This window comes from Colletotrichum aenigma (assembly GCF_013390185.1).
Source record: "Colletotrichum aenigma strain Cg56 chromosome Unknown KSG_Cg56_contig02, whole genome shotgun sequence".
Lineage (NCBI taxonomy): Eukaryota > Fungi > Ascomycota > Sordariomycetes > Glomerellales > Glomerellaceae > Colletotrichum > Colletotrichum aenigma.
In genome coordinates this window covers 3,525,852-3,549,533 of record NW_023500908.1, presented here as the reverse complement: position 1 = coordinate 3,549,533, position 23,682 = coordinate 3,525,852, and the positions used below count along the sequence as shown (strand labels likewise).

General features: G+C 54.3%; 9 protein-coding genes across 9 annotated transcripts; 5 read left to right on the top strand and 4 right to left on the bottom strand.

Moving 5' to 3' along the window:
- Window positions 1-1,612: 1,612 nt before the first annotated feature.
- CGCA056_v003018 (Uncharacterized protein) lies at window positions 1,613-3,597 on the bottom strand (the record flags this gene model as incomplete). Its single annotated transcript, XM_037318275.1, has 8 exons — window positions 1,613-1,636; window positions 1,692-2,277; window positions 2,331-2,539; window positions 2,586-2,750; window positions 2,801-2,853; window positions 2,907-2,928; window positions 3,105-3,340; window positions 3,396-3,597. 8 exons carry the CDS (start codon window positions 3,595-3,597, stop codon window positions 1,613-1,615), a joined length of 1,497 nt encoding a protein of 498 aa, XP_037183799.1.
- A 1,402-nt stretch (window positions 3,598-4,999) lies between these two features.
- CGCA056_v003017 (Acetolactate synthase small subunit) lies at window positions 5,000-6,003 on the top strand (the record flags this gene model as incomplete). Its single annotated transcript, XM_037318274.1, has 2 exons — window positions 5,000-5,772; window positions 5,823-6,003. The coding sequence occupies 2 exons, from the start codon at window positions 5,000-5,002 to the stop codon at window positions 6,001-6,003; spliced, it is 954 nt and encodes a 317-aa protein (XP_037183792.1).
- A 141-nt stretch (window positions 6,004-6,144) lies between these two features.
- CGCA056_v003016 (Ornithine carbamoyltransferase) lies at window positions 6,145-7,309 on the bottom strand (the record flags this gene model as incomplete). The annotated part of the gene is made up of 3 exons (XM_037318273.1): window positions 6,145-6,185; window positions 6,236-6,926; window positions 6,980-7,309. 3 exons carry the CDS (start codon window positions 7,307-7,309, stop codon window positions 6,145-6,147), a joined length of 1,062 nt encoding a protein of 353 aa, XP_037183793.1.
- A 1,047-nt stretch (window positions 7,310-8,356) lies between these two features.
- On the top strand, window positions 8,357-12,075 carry CGCA056_v003015 (uncharacterized protein; the record flags this gene model as incomplete). The annotated part of the gene is made up of 4 exons (XM_037318272.1): window positions 8,357-9,179; window positions 9,296-10,255; window positions 10,362-11,190; window positions 11,724-12,075. 4 exons carry the CDS (start codon window positions 8,357-8,359, stop codon window positions 12,073-12,075), a joined length of 2,964 nt encoding a protein of 987 aa, XP_037183790.1.
- A 1,349-nt stretch (window positions 12,076-13,424) lies between these two features.
- Window positions 13,425-14,075, top strand: CGCA056_v003014 (uncharacterized protein; the record flags this gene model as incomplete). The annotated part of the gene is made up of 1 exon (XM_037318271.1): window positions 13,425-14,075. One exon carries the CDS (start codon window positions 13,425-13,427, stop codon window positions 14,073-14,075), a length of 651 nt encoding a protein of 216 aa, XP_037183791.1.
- Window positions 14,076-14,357: 282 nt separating this feature from the next.
- Window positions 14,358-16,374, bottom strand: snu66 (U4/U6.U5 tri-snRNP-associated protein snu66; the record flags this gene model as incomplete). Its single annotated transcript, XM_037318270.1, has 2 exons — window positions 14,358-15,490; window positions 15,549-16,374. The coding sequence occupies 2 exons, from the start codon at window positions 16,372-16,374 to the stop codon at window positions 14,358-14,360; spliced, it is 1,959 nt and encodes a 652-aa protein (XP_037183796.1).
- Window positions 16,375-18,693: 2,319 nt separating this feature from the next.
- gla-1-1 (Glucoamylase) lies at window positions 18,694-20,909 on the top strand (the record flags this gene model as incomplete). Its single annotated transcript, XM_037318269.1, has 6 exons — window positions 18,694-18,988; window positions 19,045-19,266; window positions 19,314-19,461; window positions 19,512-19,585; window positions 19,636-19,767; window positions 19,831-20,909. 6 exons carry the CDS (start codon window positions 18,694-18,696, stop codon window positions 20,907-20,909), a joined length of 1,950 nt encoding a protein of 649 aa, XP_037183797.1.
- A 111-nt stretch (window positions 20,910-21,020) lies between these two features.
- Window positions 21,021-21,906, bottom strand: nrk1 (Nicotinamide riboside kinase; the record flags this gene model as incomplete). The annotated part of the gene is made up of 3 exons (XM_037318268.1): window positions 21,021-21,557; window positions 21,609-21,714; window positions 21,767-21,906. The coding sequence occupies 3 exons, from the start codon at window positions 21,904-21,906 to the stop codon at window positions 21,021-21,023; spliced, it is 783 nt and encodes a 260-aa protein (XP_037183794.1).
- Window positions 21,907-22,600: 694 nt separating this feature from the next.
- On the top strand, window positions 22,601-23,376 carry CGCA056_v003010 (Peptidyl-tRNA hydrolase 2; the record flags this gene model as incomplete). Its single annotated transcript, XM_037318267.1, has 2 exons — window positions 22,601-22,982; window positions 23,051-23,376. The coding sequence occupies 2 exons, from the start codon at window positions 22,601-22,603 to the stop codon at window positions 23,374-23,376; spliced, it is 708 nt and encodes a 235-aa protein (XP_037183795.1).
- Window positions 23,377-23,682: the final 306 nt, after the last annotated feature.

Genomic DNA, 23,682 nt, shown 5'->3' with positions numbered 1-23,682 from the left:
AGGCCGGAGGGAGTCGACTTTGGGTTGGTGATATCAGAGACAAGGACGATGCGACTTGGAGACAAGACGTGGATCGTCTGTGGAATTGGAATGACGGAGCTGTAGTGGGCCCCTGTCCCCGATGTTCCGTTATCGATAAGGACGATGTGCGCGTGGTCCCTTTCCCTTCGGCGGAGCTTCCCCGCGTTCGGTGTGGTTCGCTGTGGATTGGTGCGAGGCGCACTGTGATCGGAGTAAACTCCATGTCTGACGTCGATAGGTGGTCGCTTATAACACGAGGTCGGCATGAGAATGAATATCAACCCAAAAAATTTGATGAGGAAATTCCGTTCTAATTTGAAATTCTGCGGCTTGGCTCATTATGCTAGTTTCATCACGTTCAACTGAAATATGCTGTCATCGGAGCTTCGTGGGATTTACAAAGGAAGGAAGAGGAGGAATGATAGACCGCTCTAGTGGACTTTGCATGAGCTACTTGCCCATCCCAAATAACCAACCCCCCAGGTACCTTTTAACTTTATATGGAGTGAGTGATCAAGAATCGGGTTTCTTTCGCTTCACTCGCTCCCAGCTGATCTGGAGCTGTGTGGGGTTTCAAAGTCGCAGACGCTGCCTGTCACTTACGTTGAGGATCCAACCCGTTTATTGAGAGTACACCACCTGAAAACCGTCTAATCTGAATGTAACTCTTCCACCGAGTTTCGCACTTTTTATACGCACGAGGCTTTGATCTGGTTAGTTGATGATCGCACTATTTGACTTGCTGCTAGTATGGTCTATAGCAACACAGCCGTATGAGTATAATGCAAGCAGAGGAGGAAGAGGGCGGTACAATACAGTGTCATATTGTTTGAAGCTCATGGTAGAAGACTTGGAGCTGTTGATCGCTGCCGGGATGCCTTGATCATGGAAGGACTGTGACCAGCTCGATATGTCCAACATTGAGGAGGAAGGAGCAGTCTCCTGAGCTATCCACTACCCACTGGGTTGCGGCTGCCTTTTGGTTCAACTCCAGCTTCATTCACGTCAACCAAGCCCGATGATAGGCCAAGTGGCCTAGAGGTATAACGCTCTGGTCCGTTAGTGAGAACTTGGTATGAAACCCGAATGCTGATTTCGCAGGGTCGAGGTTCAAATCCGCTCCCGAGCTTTTGCTTTTTGTAATTCTTACCTCTCCTGAGATCGGTCGCTAAGCCATGTTCCTCCATATCCCATTGACATACGGCTGTCAATGTAGACATTAAGCACTAAGCCAAGGAAGCCTAAAACGACAGCACGCATGTCATACGAGCAAGGCAACACATCAAGCATCAAGCATCAAATCCATACTACAATCGTCAACAGAGGCGTCGTCCTGTTTTACAGAGCGTGAATATCCCACGCGTTCCGGAACAGAGGGAAGCACGTATATTGTATCAGGGGCGTATCCTGTTTCGAATGCATTGGTTATTCCTATTATTTTACCTGTATGATCATGTACAATTTAACGCGCGTCCAACTACACCAGCCCTGTACCCAGCGGTATCCCATTCAGTAGGGCACTACCGGGCCCTGTCGGACGGATTTCAATCTTAAAATCGACACTTCTTACGCCATCCTTATGCCTTATTTCCTATAGACCGGGAGGGGGAGGCACCTTGCTCATGTCAGTTTGCAATCTCATTGTCAGGTGTAATACGGACAGAACTTACTGCACCATAGCCTCCGGTTCCCGGGGGAGAGCCCGAGGGAGGAGGGGGCGGAGGAGCAGAGCTTGGCGGAGGAGGTGGGGGAGGAGCAGCCTCGCTCGGGGGCGGAGGCGGCGAGGCTCCAGGAGGCGCGGGTGAACCTTGCGTTTGCTGTTGCGCAGCGGCGTAGTATTGCTGGTACATCTGGACGTACGCGGCGTAACCACCATAAGCAGCATAGGGGTCCTGTCCACCGTAGTATTGGGCATACTGAGCAGCATAGTCGGCTCCAGCGGCAGGGCTGTTAGAGCCGCCAGGAGCTGGGCTGGCTGACTGTCCAGCACCGTGACTACCATGGCCGCCGTGTCCTCCGTGTCCAGAGTTGTAGCCGCCGCCGCCATAGCCCTGGTAGCCGCCGCCATGTCCGCCGTGTCCACCATCGTGGTTCCGCGAACGGTCGCCATAGCCGCCGCCGCGATCTCCATAGCCGCCGCGATCGCCGTATCCACGGGGAGGCCTGCTCTTGAACTCCTCGTACTGATCCTTGACGTTGGCGATCAAGTCTTCGCAGAGCTCCTTGGCCTTCTCGACCATTTTCGGATCAGGTCCACTGTAAGTTGATTAGCGGAATTCTCGATGAGCGGGGGGTCGGCGGCTACTCACGCCACATGCAGATACATGTCCTCGTCGCTCTCACGGTTAGTGGCAGCCTCCAAGTATCCAGAACCGCGGCCCTTGATTTGCACACGGCACTGGGTTTCCTGCTGGATATGCTTGACATAAGCACCGCCGTGTCCAACAACCTGAGCACGCAGGTTGAAGCCGGGGACCGACTCCAAGCCAATGGGGATCTTCTCCTCGGGCCATTTGCGCTGCGGAACATTAGCCAATGGAACCTAATCGTCAGGTCATACGTACACGACCGTATTCATCTCTCTCGACCTGCTCTTGGTCACGACGACGAAAACGGCGCTCGTCGACCAATGCCGGGAGTTCCTGTTTCATGAGTTCCTCAATCTTGGCCACAGCTTGCTCGAGACCCGTCTTTGATGTACTCGTCACGTGAAGGTACAAGGGGGGATTCTGGACCATCGTTAGCGAATGAACTGGTAGACAGTGGTAACGGGACTGACCGCAGCCGTTGCCATGCTCTTGTCGGGATAGTAGCTTCCTCGGGTAGTAACATCTTTCAAAGTCAATTTTCGTTCCTAACGACGTAAATTGGGAGGCGTTGCGTACCAGCACCAGTCTCTTCTTTGATCTAAATCAAGCAAATGGAGTCAGCAGGTGCCAAAGAGGGGTGATCTGTGTGAGCTATCGTGCTGGTAAGCAGGATGATCTCGACACAAATCAATGGATAGGAAGGGAAGCGGAATGCGCCCGAGGCGAAACCTGGGAAGGAAATATGATCAGTGGTTTTTGCACAGGAGTATTTACCATCTTCTGAGTCGACCCCTTGGTCAGGAGGTATCTGTTGCGGAGGTCGTTGACTTCGATGTCCTTGATGTAGTCTCCGTCGGCAATGTACATCTCGCCATTGATCATGTTGGCCGGGTCCGGTGATCCATCCTCTGTTTTGATTTCGGGAGTCGCGGTCTTGATCGGGGGGACATCGACGTGTTGGATGCCCTTCTTCGCTTGGAGTTGCGCGTTGATGCGCGCAGCGGCAGCAGCTGGTGGCTGGTTAGTCTTTCGTCAAGGTTCATAAAGAGAAGAGTGGTCGCGTACCGGCCGCGGCAGCGGCGTCCACGGGCGACTTTTTGGGCTCCGTCGCAGGGTTATTCGCAATCGGGCTGCGATCTCTGCCAGATTCCGGGCGCTTTGCGGGAGGAGATCGGGAGCGACGATCGAATCTCGAAGCCTTGCGCGGCTCAGGTTCAGTCTGGTCGAAGCGCGAGCGCTTGGCGGAACGTCGCTCGGTGTCGTCCATTGTGATATGTCGATGCGGTAATACCGTTGCTTGCGGTGAAGGATGTAAGGATTTGTCCTGGCAACACGCGTAAACAACGCGATAGACGCCAGTCAGTTGTTCGTGAAAAAGGACGACTCGGAAATTTTACGAGGTTTGAAGCTCTTTGGAGGTGGAGCCTTACGAGATGGACAGGCCAACGTGCAGTGGCTTGGTCTGTGCGTTAGCCGGTCGCAACTTCATCACGGTCCCTGCCGTCCCTGGCGGCTCTTAAAGAGTTGTCAGATGTAGTTGACAGTCATTTTAGGTACGAGCCACGAAAATAAATGAGACATTGCTGACGAAAGAAATGTTCCGCATGGAATTCTGGATGACACCATTTTCACTGATTTAGTGACAGAACAAGCAGAAAATGTTGATGTCAGAGTAAGGTGTTCGATTGTAGCCTCTATCGTCGTCTGCACTCATGGCCCAATACCTTATTTATTCAGTTGCCCGGCGATAATAGAAATGAGCCCAGTCAAGGGACCACTAGCAAAACATTACCTCTTGATCGTTAGGCTTTGTGACCAGCCTTGGCCATTGGAGTCGACATTTACTGCTCTTAAACCAGTGACAGACATGCACCAGCGCCGACTTCGGTCCGGTTGGCAATCGGCAAGTGGGACGAACGCCCGCTAAGCATCGACGCTACTCCCAGCAGAACACTAGACATCAAGATTTGATGTTCTCAATTGAGTCTTTCCTCTATGATGGCCCAATCCTCTTGACTACCAAGAATGGTCAGCATGAGTCATGGTGCACTTCAGGAAGGAGAACTCAGTGCGAGCGGTGCACTGTTCCGCTGACCATCAGATACGATGCTTCAGGACTTCCCAAGGCCATGTCAATGCTAGTTCATGCATCTAGACGGTAAGTCTGGAGATCTAGTTGAGGAGAGAGTCATGACCCACGGAGCCCCTTTTTTGTTTGTCCGTCAACCACATGATTAGAAGAGCATCGTGCACACTCGACCCATGGTTGCATCAAAGACTGAACACAAACCGGACACTTATTTGACGAACGGATTACTATGCAGCCCCTACCACAGGTCAGCTTCCGACACAGTGTAGGATGTAACCCCGCACCCTCAACCGACCCCGCGATGCTGCGTTCCCACTCGCTCGGTGAAGACCCCTGTCGGTAGCTGATCCGTGCTCCACGACCCCTGCGAACGGCCTGCTTCCCTGCCTCCGACTTGCCTCCGATCTATCACCCCCAAATTCTCCTCAAATTTTCCCAGTGGAACTTGACACACGGTGAGTCAGTCCGTTATCTGTCCGGCCATTGAACCCCGAGCTCATACTCAAGTTCAGGCTGAGAGCTTCGTCTTTTTTTCCTGATCACGAGAGCAATTGGTTGTTCTCGCAATTGATCAGAGAAGATGGCGTCTCGTCGCCTACTTTCCACCTCACTATGGAGGGCCACCCAGGCACCTCAAGCGGTCCCGCTCGCTGCCGCCGCCCGCTGGAGCTCCTCTAGCAGTTCGACCTCGGCCATCGCATACAAGGCACTTCGACGCCGCGCCGCTCCTCTCCCCGTCAGCGACAGCCCGCCGGCATGGTCCGCCCAGGCCGCCGTCTCCAACATCCTCTACGAGACGCCCTCCCCGTCGATGGCTCCCCCGAAGCGCCATATCCTCAACTGCTTGGTCCAGAACGAGCCCGGTGTGCTGTCCCGCGTCTCCGGAATTCTGGCTGCTCGCGGCTTCAACATCGACTCGCTCGTTGTCTGCAGTACCGAGGTTGAGGATCTCTCGCGCATGACCATTGTCCTGACCGGACAGGACGGCGTTGTCGAGCAGGCCCGCCGCCAATTGGAGGATCTCGTCCCCGTCTGGGCCGTCTTGGACTACACCAGCGCTGCTCTGGTCCAGCGTGAGCTTCTGCTTGCCAAGATCAACATCCTGGGACCCGAGTACTTCGAGGAGCTGTTGGCTCACCACCGAGAGATCACGGCTGCCGATGTTGAGCACCCTGAGGGCGCCATCGAGTCGCAAAGCTTGGAGGAGATCGCCAAGGACTTCCATCCTAGCAAGTTGGCTGCTTCCCAGGCTCTCCGCCACAAGCACGAGCACTTGAAGTCCATTACCTACTTCGCTCACCAATTTGGTGGCAAGGTTCTGGATATCAGCACTAACAGCTGTATCGTAGAGATGTAAGTTGACCCCTGCCCATGATAAGATGCCTTTACTGACAATCCCGTAGTTCTGCTAAGCCCACAAGGATCGACTCCTTCCTGAAGCTCATCGGACCCTTCGGTATACTTGAGTCCGCCCGCACTGGCCTGATGGCCCTGCCCCGTTCGCCCCTGTACGGCCCGAACGAGGAGACGATTCTTAAGGAGGCGGATGAGGTTGTTGACGCTAGCCAGCTTCCCCCTGGTTAAGAGACAATATTTTAGGAAATATCCGGCGTTGGTAAAACGGTATTGCCATCTTTCAATGCTACTAAGTTACTACACAATCTGTACCATTTTTGAAGAACGCCTCGCCTTTTTCTGTGACCGTGCAACGCCAAACCTGTCCCATTAGATCTTGCCCTTGTTGACAACGAAGCCCTCGAGCGCAGCTGCGTGATTATTAGTGTCGATTTTGTACGGACGAGGGCACGATACTCACAAACTGCAGCCCACAAGCGGTTCTCCGCCTCGGGGAAAACGAGAGACCGGTCACTGTAGAAGACTTCGTCGTGCACCTCCTCAGGATGACGAGGCAGGCAGTGCATAAACTTCCAGCCTTCCTTAGCACCGCCACGCTTGGCCAGGTCGTTGGTGATCTGGTAGCCAGCAAATGCCTTGAGGCGCTTCTGTGTCTCAGCCTCCTGACCCATAGATACCCAGGTGTCGGTGACAAGGATGTCGGCGTTCTTGATGGCCTCCTCAGGAATGGTAGTCTCGCTCAGCTTGCCGGGAGAAGAAACTCCGTTGGCAGCGGAGGAAATGACAGCCTTCATGGTGTTGGGGATGCCATAGCCGGTAGGAGAGGCAACGGCGATGTCAACTCCCATCTTGACACATCCAATGGCGAGATCGAAGAGAACATTGTTGGAATCACCAATCCAGGCAACCTTCAATCCCTTCACACCAAGGTCCGCCTTGTCGGAAGTCTTGGAGGCGGGGAAGGACTCGTGGATGGTCAAAAAGTCGGCGATAATCTGCAGAGGGTGGTAGTCATCGGACAGGGCGTTGATGACTGGGACGCTGGAATCCTTAGCCAGGCCAGCGACGTCGGAGTGAGGGCCAACACGGGCAATCATGCAGGAGGTCATGGACGAAATGACTTTTGAGGTGTCATACAGAGACTCGTTGACCTATACGAGATTTAGTCTAGTGTCACTCGGGTCCAAGGACTTGTGCTTCTCACTCCAAGCTGAATGTCATCCTTGCCAAGGAACATGGGGTGGCCACCCATCATGGCCACGGCAGCTTCTGTCGATACACGGGTACGAGTGCTGCGCTTGCTGAACATCATGGCAACAGTCTCGCCCTTCAGGCCTGAAGCCAGAGCCGGGGGCATATTGCCGGACTTGACGGCGGTCTTGTTGGAAGCGGCGTTGCGGACGAGGGTAGCGAACTCAGCCGGAGTGAGATCCGCAATGGACATCAGATGACGGGGACCGGCCGATTGTGAGTAAGCCCGGCTCTGGAGGCCGTTGAAGGCTTGACGGGTGACACGGAAAGCAGATTGCCTCATGATGGGTGATTCAAATGACTCGAGCTGGCTGGGTGAGAGGAATAGAAGCTTGAGACAGCTGCGAACGGATTCGGGCTGATATGCTGAGGCCACAGATATTAAAGCAAGCTTCTGATAAGACGGACTCAGTAAGTTGCCGATCTCAGTGAGTCGCGGTGGGAGTCAATTGGTGTATTTAGAAAGAAGGTTGAGTCACTGTTGGATAGCTTCAATGAAAGACGATAGCTACATGAACCCCACAAGCCCTTCCCGCGCAGGTGCAGCAAACTCGGACCCATTCAGACAGTGCGCGGTTCTTACCGCTTCACACCGAAAATTTCGAAATCGCTCTCCAAACCCTGCAAATTCAGCGGGCTGTAGGGCAGACGACGATGCGGCTCACAGCGATGCTACAGGCGGAGACCTGACAGCGGGCAGCTTATGCGGGAGCCCAGACCGGACCGGTGAAACGGCCGCAACCGGAACTACGCGCCAATGCCATACGTGCTGGAAGCAGCAGCTGTCAGCAGCTCGACGGCGCATTGTGGAGAGGATTTTCAGTACAAGACACGGCTGAGGAAATGGTTGCGGTGCTGCGCAACCCTGCGCATGCGTGCCTGAGGAGGAGGGTGGGCCGTGCATATGCTGGTCAGGCACTCCAATCCAAGCTCTCAAGAAGGGAACATGATCCCCATCCCCGCCCCGGGCCATCCACACTTCGGCCGTCCCCTTCGACCTAAAGGTTCCCTGCGGCCAACGCACCCAGCGTGACTAGACCTCGTCTCATTGGTTTCAGGTGACCTCTTCGGCTCTGCCCTGTCTCTTCAGCAGCACTGCCAACCCAGCTGCGCTTCCCCAGGATGAACCAAGTTATTTGACATCATCACCCATTACGAATCCCGAATCCCTGGGCAAGATCGGAAACTCAGCTGCCCTTTTCCTCTGCATTCTGTAACCTTTTCCTTTTGTTAGTCTTTCTTGTCTCCAATAACACTGGTTTACGGCGATGACGGCCATCCTCCTATGATAGTCCGCCATTTACACAACCAGAATCCCCCTCGATTCGCAATGTCCGACGAAACTGAACGAACACCGCTCCTGACGCCCAAGGGCAAAGGAAAGGCGGAAGACGACTCTTCGATGTCCGAAACGGCGCCGCTCTTGTCCGGCTCTTCTGGAACTCCTAGATACGACGGCGAACGAGACGACCCCGACAAGGCGAGCTTCTGTTGCGAAATCTGTCGAAGTCCTCAACCGCCACCATCCATTTCCGGTGCCTCGCTCGCCGGGTCGCATTCATCGCACACATCGCTCAAGGAGAAGAAGAGCTCCACGCCATGGGCCTCCATCATTTCCATCGTCGTGCTTGCGACGCTGGCCGTCTGCATCATGCTCGTGGCTTTCTTCGTCCCGGCAGCAGTGGAGGAATACGCTAAGCAGGCCGCTGTAGTCGAGCCAACGAATCTCTCCCTCGAGTCCATCACAACCAATGGCGTACGGGCTCGCGTGCAGGCCAACTTCAAGCTCGACGGGTCCAGAGTCCAGGACCCCACCTCTCGAAGGATAGGAAAGTTTACGACTTGGATTGTAAGGGCGCTTGGGACCGAACAGACCAAGGTCGGCGTCTACCTGCCAGAGTACAACGACGTTTTGCTTGGCACCGCCGTGGTACCGCCGCTTTCAATCAGCATCGTGGACGGTCAGACTACCAAGGTGGACTTTGTCGCCGAGTTGTCGCCCGGAGATGCGGAAGCGTATCGAAAAGTCGCAAACGAATGGCTGGATGGGAAGCTCGATCAGCTGAAGGTGCTCGGAAAGGCCGATATCCCACTCAAGTCCGGAATCCTCCCGCTCGGAACCCACGCGGTCAGCGAGATCTTGACGTTTGAAGGTCAATCACTCTATCGCTCCTTTGCTTCGTTGTATTTTGGAGAAAAAGTTCTGCTTTGAATTGATCACGCTTTGCTGTATCTTTGCTTAAACACACCAAACTAATACCTTGTATAGCGAAACAAATACCCTCGCTGCCGACGTACAATATCTCGAGACTCAACTTCCGAGACGTGCCAGATTCCGATGGACGATCAGCCGTTGGCGCCGACGTTGCCATCACGGCGTTCAATGAGTATCCAATCAGTCTTGATGTGCCCGAGCTAGGATTCGAGGTTCTCATCCCTAACTGCAACTCTTTTGACCCCTACATTCTTGTGGCCGACGCCACCACCGAACCCCTCACTATTAGACCGCATGCCGAGGTCACCGCCAACGTATCGGGTATCATCCGGGAGCTTCCCAAGGACCTCACGAGGGTATGTCCCAATTCGAAGTCGTCACCATTGGACAAGTTCTTGGACCAGTACATGCATGGCGAGGCTGCGACTGTCTACGTTCGTGGGCGGAAGGTTCCTGATTCTAACACCCCTGGCTGGGTCGGAGACATCTTGTCAGAGATCATGGTACCTGTGCCATTCCCCGGCCAAGGGTTCGATAACCTCATCAAGAGCTTCTCTCTTACCGATGTAAATTTTCAACTCCCTGATCCGATGGCGGACCCGGATGATGATGACGGAAACCCCAAAGTTTCTGGCACTGTCCAGGTTCTCGCCGGTCTGCCAAAGGAGATGAATTTCGACATCAACGTGACCAACATGCGAGCGACAGCCGACGTCATGTATCAGCACAGGAAGCTCGGAGAGCTGAACCTCGAGAAGTGGCAAGCTGCCAACTCTACCAAGATCGAAGACGCCAAGAAGAAGGAGCCGCTTCTTAAGATCACCTCTCGCGTCGAGAACGCCCCTTTGAACATTACCGACGGCGACGTGTTGACAGACGTCATGCAAAAGCTCCTCTTCGGCGGAAAGGAGGTGATGCTTGACGTCAAGGCTGGTGTTGACATCAAAGTCAACACGGCCCTCGGGAATTTGGTCCTGAAGGACATCCCTGCTGAGGGCAAAATCCCAGTAAAACGTCCGTATTAGCTCTTGATGCTGTTCGTCTTATCGTGGGTTGTTTTCATATGTCCCTGCCTGCCAGCGCGATGAGTCCTGGTTACGGTAGAGCTGACTTCTGGCAGCCTTGCCTGGCAAAGCGATCGGCAGCGTTCGTCCACAGGTTGGAGACGTCAAGATAATCGACACCTCTGAGACGTCACTGACGCTAGAGGCGTTGGTTAATATCACAAATCCCACGCCGTACTCTGCCTTCGTGCCATACGTCAACATTCACATTGTGAAGGATGGCACCATTCTTGGCAGCGCCACGGCAGAGAACCTCAACGTTGTTCGGGGTAACAACACCAACATGGTCGTCACGGCCAAGTGGGATCCCACAACCCACGGCGACGCTGGTCGCAGGATCGCCAGCGATTTAATATCTGAATATCTTTCTGGACGCAACGTCACATTTGACGTGAAGGCGCACCGGGGAACTTTGCCATCGGTCCCCATCATCGGCGAGGCGTTGTCTAAACTCAACATCACTATTGCCGCCCCCAAATTAGACCTTCCTGGAGACGGGGATGAGGAAGATGGAAAGAAGAGGGGTCACTTCATTAGAGACGCGACGTTCCACGTATTGTCTTCAACGGCGACATTCACTTTGGTATCCCCGTTGACTTACAACACTATTTACGTCGATTGGGTAAACGCGACGGCCTACTACAACCACACAGAGAAGGTCGGCCACATATTGTACGACCTGCCCTTTGCGGCACCGCCAGGTACGTCGGAAACGCCGAGGTTGCCTGTGGACTGGTCTATGGGATCAGTAGGCTATGATGCCGTGAGGAAGGCGATCGGAGGCGCTTTGAAGCTCGATGCCAGCGCGAATGTGTCGGTTCGGATAGGTAATTGGAGGGAAACGGTCTGGTACGAAGGCCAGGGAATCGGGGCGAGCATTCGTTTGTAAGTACTTTTGGGCTGGGTTTATGGCGTTTGGGTGTCAACAACAACAAATTGGGCGGCGGTAGCGCAGGAAGCGTAAAGAAACGTGAATCACACGCGAAAATGTACTAGACGAGCCACATGGCTGCAGTCACACTAGACTTATCAGTCCCTTGAGTATCAACAAGATGTTTGCAACAAGCTGTTTGAAAGTAAGACGCCGAATACTTCTTGAAGTCGGATTCATCGAGGAACAGGTAATGATCTGTTGAGAAGACACCGTTAACAAGCGGAAGTGGTCAGCCAGTCTCCGGAACAAGATTAAAGGCCCGTTGTTTCCAGTCGAGAAATGCTGCTGGCGATCACAGTGCATTGGCACAGTGCGGTGTACAACTGGCGTCAACGTCCCACCATTGAACCTCCATCGTTCGTCAAGCAATCAAGAATCCCATCACACCTCAAACTCTCGGCCGATTGAGCAGCTGTACAAGTTCCGACTTGTCAATTGCCGGCCAATCATTTTCCACATCACAGAACAACAAAGAACTCGAAAGGTCTGGAGCTGTGCCCTTCCAGCCTTCGATCACGAAAACCCCACGCCAGTTCCCCCATCCCCAAACCGGACATCAGAACATATCTCGCCACGAGGCCGAGATCGTCAAAACTGGCCGCCTACGGTTAGGAGGCATCCCAGCTACCAGGAAAATGGCCGCCTTCTCCCCGTACGCCCCGCGCAGGCGCCGGTCTCCACGCGTGGTCATCACCTGGGTGGGCGTCTGGCTGCTCGTCGTCACGTTGACGTGGTGGTTCGCGACGCGGCGCTCGGCGGGGGCAGCCGAGATGGCTTCATACGCGGACGCGGTCATCAAGGGGAAGGAGATCCCTCCGGAGGCCGGCGGTGACTGATTTTCTTTTTTGTCTTGACATTTCATCTCACGGACCATCCCTTGTATCGATACCAATTTTCCTTACTTCTTCGTGTGTCTTATTGGCCGGGAACACAGACACAGACATGGGCGTTGGAAAGCTGTCACAGAAGCATGGCGGAGGGGGGAAAGAAAAACGACGGATGATCGGCGCCAGCTTCTGGCCCCCCCTCTTCTGCCCCCACGATGGGACAGGGCACGGAGTTATTTGATCGCGGGATCAAGATTGGTGTTGCAGGAATGAAAGATGCGGCGTGTGGCGTGCCTGGCGCGGCCTGGAATGTCACGATTGTGACGTCGGGCTAGTCACATCATTGCGGCACCGGGTTGTCCCCCCTAACTTGGTCCAGACACGATATTTCACGTATTCTGGAACCAAGGAACGCCGAGATACGGCCTTGTCAGACATCGAAGGATCGTGGGGTAGCAAGTTGCGAGGATTGGGGGGTTAAAGCCTTCGGGGTGGGCAGGATTGGCATGCAATTAGGTTCGCAGAGCTACCGTTTCCTGGAGATTAGCCTAGGGGACGAAGACTGGAATTTCCAAGGGAGGCTCAGACCCGGGTTTCTGGGGGAGCAGGGCGACCAACAACGCTTCCTCATCACGATCACCAGGGGCAAGTGGACTGTCTGGCTGTCAGGCGCTTTTTCTTGTTTTTGGTAGTTGTGTAGTAGCAGGGAACCATAAACATCTCGGCATCGTTCCTTTATCACACACTTCTTATTATATTGAACACAGTTACACAACAACAGCTTCCCTTTTTTCCACTGTCTTTCTCTACGCACGTGTGTCATCCGGACCTTTTCCCTTCATTTTACCGTATCTTTACTTATTCCCAGCGCGGCGTCAAAGTGAGCAAAAGCCACATGGTACATAAGGCCCCTTTGTCCTAGTGTCGCCGCTTCCAGGATTAGCAGCAACTCCCCTCGGACTCAGCCAGCGCCTCGCGCTTCTGAAACGGGAGAGCTAAGAAGAACAGCAGTTACGAAGCGCAGGAGTGGCTCAAGCCTTCTTCAAAGGCGGCGGCGGTCAAGCGGGAAAAAAGGTTCAGGCAAGTGTTCGTTTTCGATCGGCGACGCAAGCCGCGTGGGCTCGCATTTACATGGAGTCGAAAGGTGAAGACATACATTAACCGCCGCTCTTCCCGAGCTGCTGGAAACTCTTGACCTGGTCTTTTCAACTTACCATTCCATCTTAGCGCGCACCTATCTCGGGTTACAAGAATACTCAGCGTGACCACTACAGAGAACGGGAGCCGTCCGATATTCCAGCCGACACTCCTGGAGATTGTCAAGACTCGTTTCCACTGGAAGCTCACACAACCACAACATGAACGGCCTCGGCATTATGAACATGGACATGAACGCCCACGGGGCGGCCGTCGCGCGGCCGAGCCCCAGCATGCCCAACCTAAGACTCACACACGCCGACGCCCTCGCCCAGGGCTGCGGCCGCAAAGACTGCTTCCACGACGCAGCGTCCCCGGACTGCGAGCTGCACGGCAACCTCGTGAGGGACATCATCAGATCCCGCCGTGAAGAGCGCCGTGCGAGGCTGCAGCAAAGATGTCGGACACAGAGCAGCGAGGCGCTGGCCATGTCAGCTGCCGCCGCGGCCGTGTCGGCGACCAGAAACGTGACGCCGCTGAGGCGGCAGTTGAGCCAGAGCAGCACAAAATCCGAGAGTCCGAGGTCGACGATCTCGTCGGACTTCTCGCCGTGCGTGTCACCTTTGATGGAGGATCTCATGCTTGAGGTCACGGATGCGATTGAGAGCAGCGGGACACCGCGTGAGGTCACAATGCTGCCGCAGAGGCGGACGGCGTATGATATGGACGAGATTTACAGGCTGATTGACGAGGCTCAGAGGGAATACGAGTGCCTCGCTCAACCGCCCATCGCAAATGCGCGGTTTGATGCAACAGCTCAACCGGGCTGGATGAGAGAAGATTGCTGGGGAAGTTTGACAGATCACTCATAGTCGAGGGGGGCACCAGTAGTAGAAAATCACGATGACAACAAAGACCCACTTGGCGCCGAGGTCCGGCTGAAAGACAGCCGGCCAAGGAGAGGGCACGCAAATGAAGGAGTACACTCATACCCAAACGGATGGAGCAATATCAGAACGGGACCTCACCAACTGGAGTCTGAAGGATTGCGAATTGTGTCAGCATGGAATAAACCTGATCAATCTTGGAATTGTACATATTAAGGGTATGCACCTTTTGTCCTGGTCCTCATCACCCTCCCAAACTCCAATAGCTTATTGTAATCGAACACCGGCCTCGCGCCGTTTCGCAGCTGACGAACTCATGTTTGCATTCTCGCTCGAGTCGAGGACGCTCTGCGCTTCGCGTCGCTTCTCGTCTTCAATCTTCTTGAGTCGCTTGTCGGTCTTGCCCTTGCCGCTGCCCTTGCCGTGGAACTGGTGACTCATGTGCTTGAACGCCTCCTTCTGGTCCAGAGTTCTGCCGTGATCGTCAACGTACTTGAGCTCGACGTTAGGCTTGTATCCCTTCTTGAAAAGCTCGTCGACAGCGCGAGACGCCTGCAACTCGCGGTGTGCGTTCGCTTGTCGAGCACGCTCTTCCCTATCTCGGGTGGACATGGCATCGAGGCGGCCGCTGTTTCTGTCGCGCTCACGTTGCATCCTGGCACGCTCATCCTGCTCTCTTTCGATGCGCTTCTTTTCTGCCAGGAACTCGCTTCTCTGCCTCTCGCTCATATTCAGCTCGGCGCCGTGCGAATCCTTCAGGATGCCACGCTCTCTCAGCAAAGCCAAAGCAGAGCCAACACCTGCGTTGATCGTCTTTTCCTCGTCGACTCCTGTTGTTGCGATGTCTGTAGATCCCGCTCTTGCTCTGTCGACAGACTCCTCGCGTTCTGGATGTGAGTCGTCGCCCATGGGATGGTCCTCATCATCCGAATCATCCATTGCCGTGACGGCCTCCTCGACGGCCTTCGACTTCTTCGGCTTGCGTTCCTCCTCCTCATCAGGCTTCTTCAATGCCGACACAAATTCGGAAATCTCATCAATCACCACACCGCCGCTTTGCGCCTCGTTGTCAGGTTCGTCGACCTGTCCTTTCAGTTGCCTCGCGATATCCTCGGGGCGAGTCCTCTTCCTCTTCTTCAAAGCGCTCTTGCGCTGGATTGCTAGAGAAGCCTGTAGGTCTTCGTCGTCGACAAAGTTGTCATCCTCGACTTTACGCTTCTTCTTAAGGGCCATTGCGCCGGAATCAACATCCATCAGATCGTCCTCGGCTGCTGCCACATCAGTAGGGAAGATGTCATCCTCATCAACCGGCTTCTGTCTTGTTGATTTGGACTTCTTCTTCTTGGGCTTCTTGACCTTAATCTCGGAAATGTCGATGTAATCTGAAGTGGGGGCGTCCCCTGCAAGTGAAAGTTAGCTCAGCACACGCTTGCTGCGGATAAATGGGCCAATACTTACGGACGACATCATCTAGGTTGATGCTCTTCAGCATCTTCGCCTTTTCCGACGCCTCTCCCAAGATATCACCCAGCTCTGCTATCGCCCCGGATCCGTCGAGTGTGAATTTCTTCGCCTTCTTGCCGTAGATCTCGTCGTCGTATTGTTGAAGGATACCGCGCTCGGCCCCATCGGCTGTCGCATGAACGTCGTACGCTGGCTTCTTTTTCTTCAAATCTAGTGTCTCTTGCAGCTTCTCCCGTGCCTTCAGGTCCAAGTTCTCTAGCTCATCGCCGTCCTCCTCGTTTTGATCGATAGTTGAGTCCTTCAGGGTCAAAATTTGCTCGTCGCCATCGAGGAAGTTGTCCAGCTCGTGCGCCACCTTGACTCCAGCCAGGTCCTTGGAAGTGTACTCAATTGCGGCGAGTGCAGCCGCTTCAGCAGCAGCCTGTTCCTCCTCCAGCTTCCTCGCTTTCTCGATAGCCTTTTGCCTCTTCTTCTGCGCCTTCAACCAGGCCTTCGCGTCGACGTCGCCTCCATCATCTTCTTCACCAAGACCCTTGCCTTCCAAAGATGCGAAACGCTGGGCGGTATCTCGTTCCCTCTTCAGGGCGGCTGCGCGTTCCTCCCGTTTGCGCTTCGCAGCTTCGGCTTCGCGAACCTTTGTATAGTTGTCGTAGGCCTGCGCCTGTCGGCTTTCGAGTGTGCTGGGTGCTTCCTCGTCGTCGGAACCAGATCTGTCGCGTCGTGATTCAGCGGGTGCGGGAGCGGCGCCAGGCACAGGCAAGGGCTTCATGCCCAGCGACACGCGAATGCGGTTCGTCTCCTCGATGGTCGCGGCGTCCATCTTGGCGAGGGGAGGATGATAGACCGAATGGGTGGATGATTAGAATAGCGCGCTCGTGGTGACGTTGGCTAGAGGTGCGGCAATCCAGTGAAGTTGAAATGTGGATTCGCAGATCGGTTCAGAGCTTGGGGATTATTTGGGTACACCAAGGCATCAGGAGCGGACCTTCTTAGCAAGGCTGGGAATGCTGAGGCCAGTACCGGCGCAAGACCCACCCATCGTGGCCAACCAGAAAAGTCTGCGGCTCATCCAGCCGGACCCGCCCTAGTGATCTGGACAACGCTTAGCTAATCAAGGTGGGGCGAAAATTTAGTACATATCGCAGCCTTACGAATTTTCTTTCCTCTCTCTTTTCCTTTCTTCAACAAACACGGGTCTGTGTCCAGCGATCCTCTTCCCGTCCGCGGGTTAGAGTTGATTACTGCGACAGCTCGATCACCAAAGGAGCCATCAAATTTTCATGATGTCAATCTTCCGATCGACAGATCCAAGAGAGACCGGTCTTTGGGAAGCCATGTTCGCTTCGGCTTGAGCGTGGTGGAACATTGTACTGGGGACGTCATATTCCTACCCCTTCATCCGAGATCGTCGATCAATGAGGTTAGGGAAAACCATGACTTGCCCAAATACTTTCACCCGTAGGTATTTTTCCTGTAATCGTCCTGGCGCAGATTTTGCGAAACTGCTGTCTGCTGCTTGCTGTTGTTGCGCCACCGTGATTTCCTCCCATCTCCAGACGGGAAGGCGTCTAGAATGGCATGGCTTTCCAAATCGTAATTACGAGCCTTGCTCGAGCATATGCTCTGTCGTAATTGCGCCCAGAGCGCATCTGCTCATAGATGAGGGAGCATGCCCTTCCAGAAGGTGAAGTTCACGATGTGGTTGCCCGGTCTGGTCAAGTGCAAATTTTGCGCCTGCTCCTTCCTTACCAAGATCCCCGTCGCGAAGTGCAAAACGCTTCACAAAACATCAGGGTCGATGAGCACATGAAAATTGCTGCAAGCAGAGCTGTCAGATTTTTCTGCGGCCAGTTGCTCGGCGCATTCGTGCCTGGCGCTGTCATCCAAGCAGACCATTCCGCGATGGATATTGCACCTGCATCAGGGTGCCCACCCTTCCGCTTCCAGGTGGCATCAAGGTTTGTCGGTTACGGCGCAGATCCCCGTTCTGGGTATCCCGGCCGGCCGTCAGAACGGTCGAGGAGTGGGAGCTGGCCGGTGCGGGGTGCATCCCGTGTGATCTGGGGTAGCTGTTCGCACATGTGTCGAACTCCTCCGGCCCGATATCAACAGGAGACTCCGCCCTGCCATCCATCACACATGCTGCTTGACACTACTGCACGGTAATGGTGAGGTTGTCGCATAATGCTCTGTCCCGTCTTCATCCAGGCATTCTCCGAAATGACGCAACTTTGGGTCTTCGAGCTAGTGGGAAGGTCTGGCGTGTACTATGTACACTTACTACACAGTGACAGCTTCAACAGAGCTCGTGCAACCAGGTGTTAAATCCGCTCACAAAATCTATAACCTCCGCCGTCATTCAGCTCCATTCCCTCGCACCTACCAGTGTAGGTTAGCAAGGCACAAGCTAAAGTATTTCCCTAAGACGAATTTGGCTATCAAGCCATGCTTGACGTGTCTGGTCATTCGATCAGACTAGGCCTCGGGACGGGGGTTGTGCGGGGGAGCAAACGCCCTTGTCTCCTCCACCTCCGCAACCCCAACCTCATCTCATCTGTCCGTCATCACAAAACCACCAATAACACCCTCCAGTTCCTGGCGGATAGGACCGAACGGCAAGGTTGTCTGATCTGCTTGCCGACAATATTCGAACCCCTGTCGCCATTTCTTGGTCTTGGCCGAGTTGACTCTTGGAAAAGCAAGCAGTCTGGCCCACGTGCGCCCTGTGGGATACCGTAGGAGCCGTAGTTGGGTGCTACCCTCCCCCAGCAGGACAGAACAACTCCCGAAATTTGAGGGGAAACCAACGAGACTGAAGTCATAGACAAGGCCGGAGTGTCGATCGAAGTTGGGGGAGCTGTCGGGAGCAGAAGGGGTTGATATTGTCAGTTGGGACAAAGCTTTGGGTAAGATGGCTCGCTGGTGATGGTCTGAGAGAACCGAAACTTGGTTCTGAGATGGTTTGACCGACATGAGTCCACGATCAGCACTGGAAGGGGGCAATATTGGATCAAGAGGCTAATGCAGGCCAACTTGACAGCTCGGTGATACTCTGGCATTCGGGCCTTCAAGGCACATCAGATCGAACCACCCCGGACAGATACCATTGTCGTGCCCCTCGGCGGGATATATAGTCACCATGGTTGCCCTTCAACATGTCATGTCAGGGGCACTGACAATCAACACAACCGAAATCACCCCGCCCATCATGAAGCTGTTCACTTCTGCCCTTCTTCTCGGCTCCATCGCCACCCAGACCATCTTCGGATACCCTGGGGCGAGTGTGATGAAGAGAGATATTGACTCCTTCATCGCCACGGAAACCCCAATTGCCCTTGCTCAGTTGCTTTGCAACATCGGTCCCAATGGGTGCCATGCAGCCGGTGTGAGCTCTGGTATCGTCATTGCCTCCCCAGACAAGACCGATCCTCCGTGTAAGTGAAAGCCTGGTCTCCTCAGGGTTTTTGCAAAGTCAAGCTAATCCTCATAGACTTCTACACCTGGACTAGAGACGCTGGCCTCGTGTTCAAGGCTGTGGTTGACATCTTCACCAACAGTTACGATGCAAACCTGCAGACCAACATCCAGAATTACATTGCCTCTCAAGCCCGCCTCCAGGGTGTGTCGAACCCTTCAGGAAGCTTGAGCGACGGTTCCGGCCTTGGCGAGCCCAAGTTTGAAGTGAATTTGACCCCTTACACGGGGGCTTGGGGTACGCCAGAGAAACTTTAAAACACATTACATACTGACAGCTTTTAGGACGGCCTCAGAGGGATGGGCCGGCTCTTCGTGCAATCGCAATCATCGGTTACGCCAAGTGGTTGGTTAAGAACGGATACTCCTCGACCGCTTCGTCTGTTCTTTGGCCCGTCATTCGCAATGACCTGAACTATGTCGCTCAGTACTGGTAAGAGGTGAAGGTGCTGTCTCCTATGCTCGGTGCTGATCCACTTCTAGGAACCAGACCGGCTTTGATCTCTGGGAGGAGGTTCAGGGAAGCTCGTTCTTCACAGTTGCCAGCCAACATCGGGGTAGGTAGATCTAAGGCCCATCGATTGCTCGTCGCTAACATTGGACGCAGCTCTCGTAGAGGGCAGCGCACTTGCCAAGTCATTGGGCCTTTCTTGTAACTCCTGCGATGCCATTGCTCCTCAGGTTCTGTGCTTCCTGGGAAGATTCTGGTCTCCATCGGGTAACTTCATGGTTGCCAACAGTAAGCTGAACGTCCCGAATTCCGGCCGTTAGCGGTGGCTACTGACACACACAACCCGAACAGTCAACGGCAATGGCAGATCCGGCAGAGATGCCAACGTTATCCTGGCCTCCATCCACAACTTCGACCCGGCGGCCGCCTGTGATGCTGCTACCTTCCAGCCATGTAGTGACAAGGCTTTGGCTAGCCACAAGGTTGTAGTTGACTCCTTCCGCACCATCTACACCATCAACAACGGCATCGCTCAGTCGGCTGCCATCGCTGTCGGCCGCTATCCCGAAGATAGCTACTACGGCGGTAACCCCTGGTATCTCAACACATTGGCTGCTGCCGAGCAACTCTACGACGCTCTCTATGTCTGGAAACAACAAGGCTCCATCACGGTGACCCAGACTTCCCTGGCCTTCTTCAGAGACCAGCTCGGCTCTGTAGCTCCTGGCACCTACGCATCAGGAACCTCGACGTACACATCGCTGATCAATGCGGTGAGCGCCTACGCTGATGGCTTCATGAACGTGGTCGCAACATATGCCCAGACCAATGGCTCTCTTGCCGAGCAGTTCTCCCGAAGCAACGGACAACCCCTCTCAGCAGACGATCTTACCTGGTCGTACGCCGCGTTTTTGACAGCTGCCCAGAGACGTGCCGCTGTCATCCCTCCTGGCTGGGTTGGCAGTGCTACTTCTGTTCCTGGCACCTGCGCGGCCACTTCCATCGTTGGCTCCTATACGAGCGCCGCCGCAACCTCTTTCCCTGCCAACCAGACTCCAGGCACTGGTGTGCCGCCCACGGCAACGACAACTGGTCCTACTCCAACTGCTACATCTTGTCCCGGCTCGGTGCTCGTCACTTTCAACGAGAGAGTCGTCACGCAGTTCGGCCAGACGATCAAGATTGTTGGAAACACTGCCCAGCTTGGCAACTGGAGCCCAGGCAGCGCTATTTCTCTTAGTGCTTCAGGATACACGTCTGCCAACCCTGTGTGGTCTGTGACGATCGAACTGCAGGCCGGACAGGCTATCCAGTACAAGTACATCAATGTCGCCAGCGATGGTACTGTGACCTGGGAGGCCGACCCTAACCATATTTACATCGTTCCCTCGTGCACCACAGCGGCGACGAAGTCTGATACCTGGCAGTGATCAACGTGTACTTGAACTTCGGCCTAGCTTGGCATATTTGGGTTTGGATCATAGGTACAAACGGAACCCCTGTACATAGTCGGGAATAAGTATATGAGCAGTAAAACTTTATTACTCGGCCTTCTCTGTCGCCCTCCGCTCGAGTTCTGTAATGATGATCTCGATGGTCCATTCCAAAGTCGTCTCCATGTCGATATCTAGACCCTTACCGAGCTGGGCCTTGATATCCTTTTCTTGCAAAACCTTCTCGTTCAGCCTACCCTCCACATTGCCCTCTTCAAACAACCACTGGTGCGCTTCAACATAATTAGGCCAAACAATCTTGTCAACATAACCAGGCGGGTCCTTCCAGAAACCTTCCAGAGTGACATAGCCATCGCGGGCCTCGCGCCGTTGTTGTGCCTTGGCTCGGCTGACCAGAAGAAATAGCTTGATGTCGATAAGGCTCATCGTAGTCTCCATTTCCTTGCAGTACAGAAGGAAGCCGTCGAAAAGGCAAACTCTCAACTTGCCCTCGGTGAAGATGGCGTGTCCGGGCTGGCCTGGTTCCAGCCAACGGCTGACCCTTGCTTTCATGGCAGCAATCTTTTCATCAGAGACTGGGCACTTTCCGACAGAGTTTTGGTCCTCCTTGGAGTCTACGAAAGGCTATTCAAACCGTAAGTATACTTGAGAGCCACAACTCTTATCGCAACTCACTGGAAATGTCCCATTTTCACGGATATGAGTAAGGGCCTTATTCATGTCAGGCACTGAGATGGCCTCAGGGCAGTCCCAGTCGAGGAGCCCATTCTTCGTGGGGAGCCTACCGGATTATGTCAGTCAGATAACGATATCAGACATCAGATTTTACTTACTCAGACTCCGGCTTGTAAAAGTCATCTTCGTGGAGGATAAAGGTGTTGGGGAAAATATCTCGCAGCAAGCGAGCTAGCGTCGTCTTGCCGCTTGAAGAGCAGCCGCTGAGGCCTATTACCACGTTATTGCCCTCGCTCATCGTGAAGGATCTATCTGATACGAGAATCTTGATAACGGTTAGCCAAGGCACTCTGACGTAGACTTATTTAGAAGAGACTGTCTATCTTTTGCCGCCTATCTTCCCTATGTCACGCGACATGTGTACATACTAACGACGACGGACAGTAGACTTGCTGACAGAGGAAGCAAGCGGTTTCTTATGAAAAGAGACAATAAGGCTCTTGGCAGATAAATAGTAAGACCTACCAAGTGAATGTAACCGCCGGTACACCCAAATATCGCAGTCTAGACAGACCGCCTCGTACATGTGTAAGCGGGAGATGGATAGAGCCAAGTCTTCATCCAAGATTACGACTTGCAGTAGCTCAGATCTCCGAATCAACCCCCACCATGACCCCTCCCTCGCACGGCCAGAGATTCAACGGTGGAGACAACCGCTGAAGGGCTCCCTGGCAGCTGTCCAGGTAGTCCAGGGGGGTTTCAGCCACACACGGGGCAGCAGGCAAGCCCCTGACGTGCGTCATCCGGCCAGGCACAGCGCTGTTCACTGCAGCAGCATCTCCAAGTGCATCTGCCCACAAAAAAAGCTCAAGTTCATCCCAACTTTCCGCCGTCTCCCAGCGCCGTTATCTCCCAGCGTCCCGTCTCCCATCGTCGTCGTCGTCGTCTCCCAGCGTCGCTCCCCCATCTCGAGAAAACCAAGAACGCCAACAATGGCCATCCACGACGCCACCACGGGGCAGAGCGCTGCCGTCATCACGACAACCCTCGTTGCCTTCCTTTCAGGCTTCATGCTCGGTGTCTACACGATCCGCGGCTACCTCATCTCCCCTGAGCTGCGCGCCGAAGCTCGCGCCAACAAGGAGGATCCCATCGAGAGCGAGGAATCTGATATCGACGAGGACGATACCATCCTCGATCACGCGCCTAACTGGTCCAATGCCGAGGCCGCCGACGTCCGTGATGGTCTGCGCCAGCGCAACACTGCTGAGAAGAAGGCCAAGAAGCCGAACCCGGAGAAGGCACCGCTTGCTGATTCGAACGAGGAGTGCAAGCTTGTGCTTGTTGTCAGGACGGATCTGGGAATGACCAAGGGTACGTTCCTCCCCAAAGAGCAAGACCCCTGCTTGTATCTCGAAGCTTACAAACCATTGTTCCTACAGGCAAGATGGCGGCGCAAGCCTCCCACGCGACCCTCGCATGCTACAAGTCCCTCTCGAAGGCCGCCACTCGCGACCCATCTTCTGCTGCCGCCAAGATCCTTTCCCGCTGGGAGCGCCTCGGCCAGGCCAAGATTGCTGTCCAGATTAAGGACCAGAACGAGATGCTCGAGCTCATGGGCAAGGCGCGCAGCTTGGGCATCACCGCCGAGGTCATTGCCGACGCAGGCCGCACGCAGATCGAGGCCGGTAGCTTGACCGTGCTCGGCGTCGGTCCTGCGCCGAAGAGCCTTGTCGACCAGGTCACCAGCCACCTTAAGCTGCTGTAAACGAAAATGGAAGGAATCCGTATAGGGATATCAAGACTTGGCACGAAACATAGACTTCAGGGAACATACATGAAATGAGCGTAATGGCGTACGGTATACAAAAGTTGGCGATGGGCTTGATTGTATTTCACATGGCATGTGGGCATTAGCTATCTCATCGATGATTAAAAAGTCCAATTTGGTGAACGTTTCAATCACGAAGAACTCATCACTGCCAGTCAATCTTGAGCGTGTTCGGTACAATAAATCGTCCCACTGTCGGGTATTCATGTTCACTAAGGGAGCAAATGCCTAAACGCCTCTTAC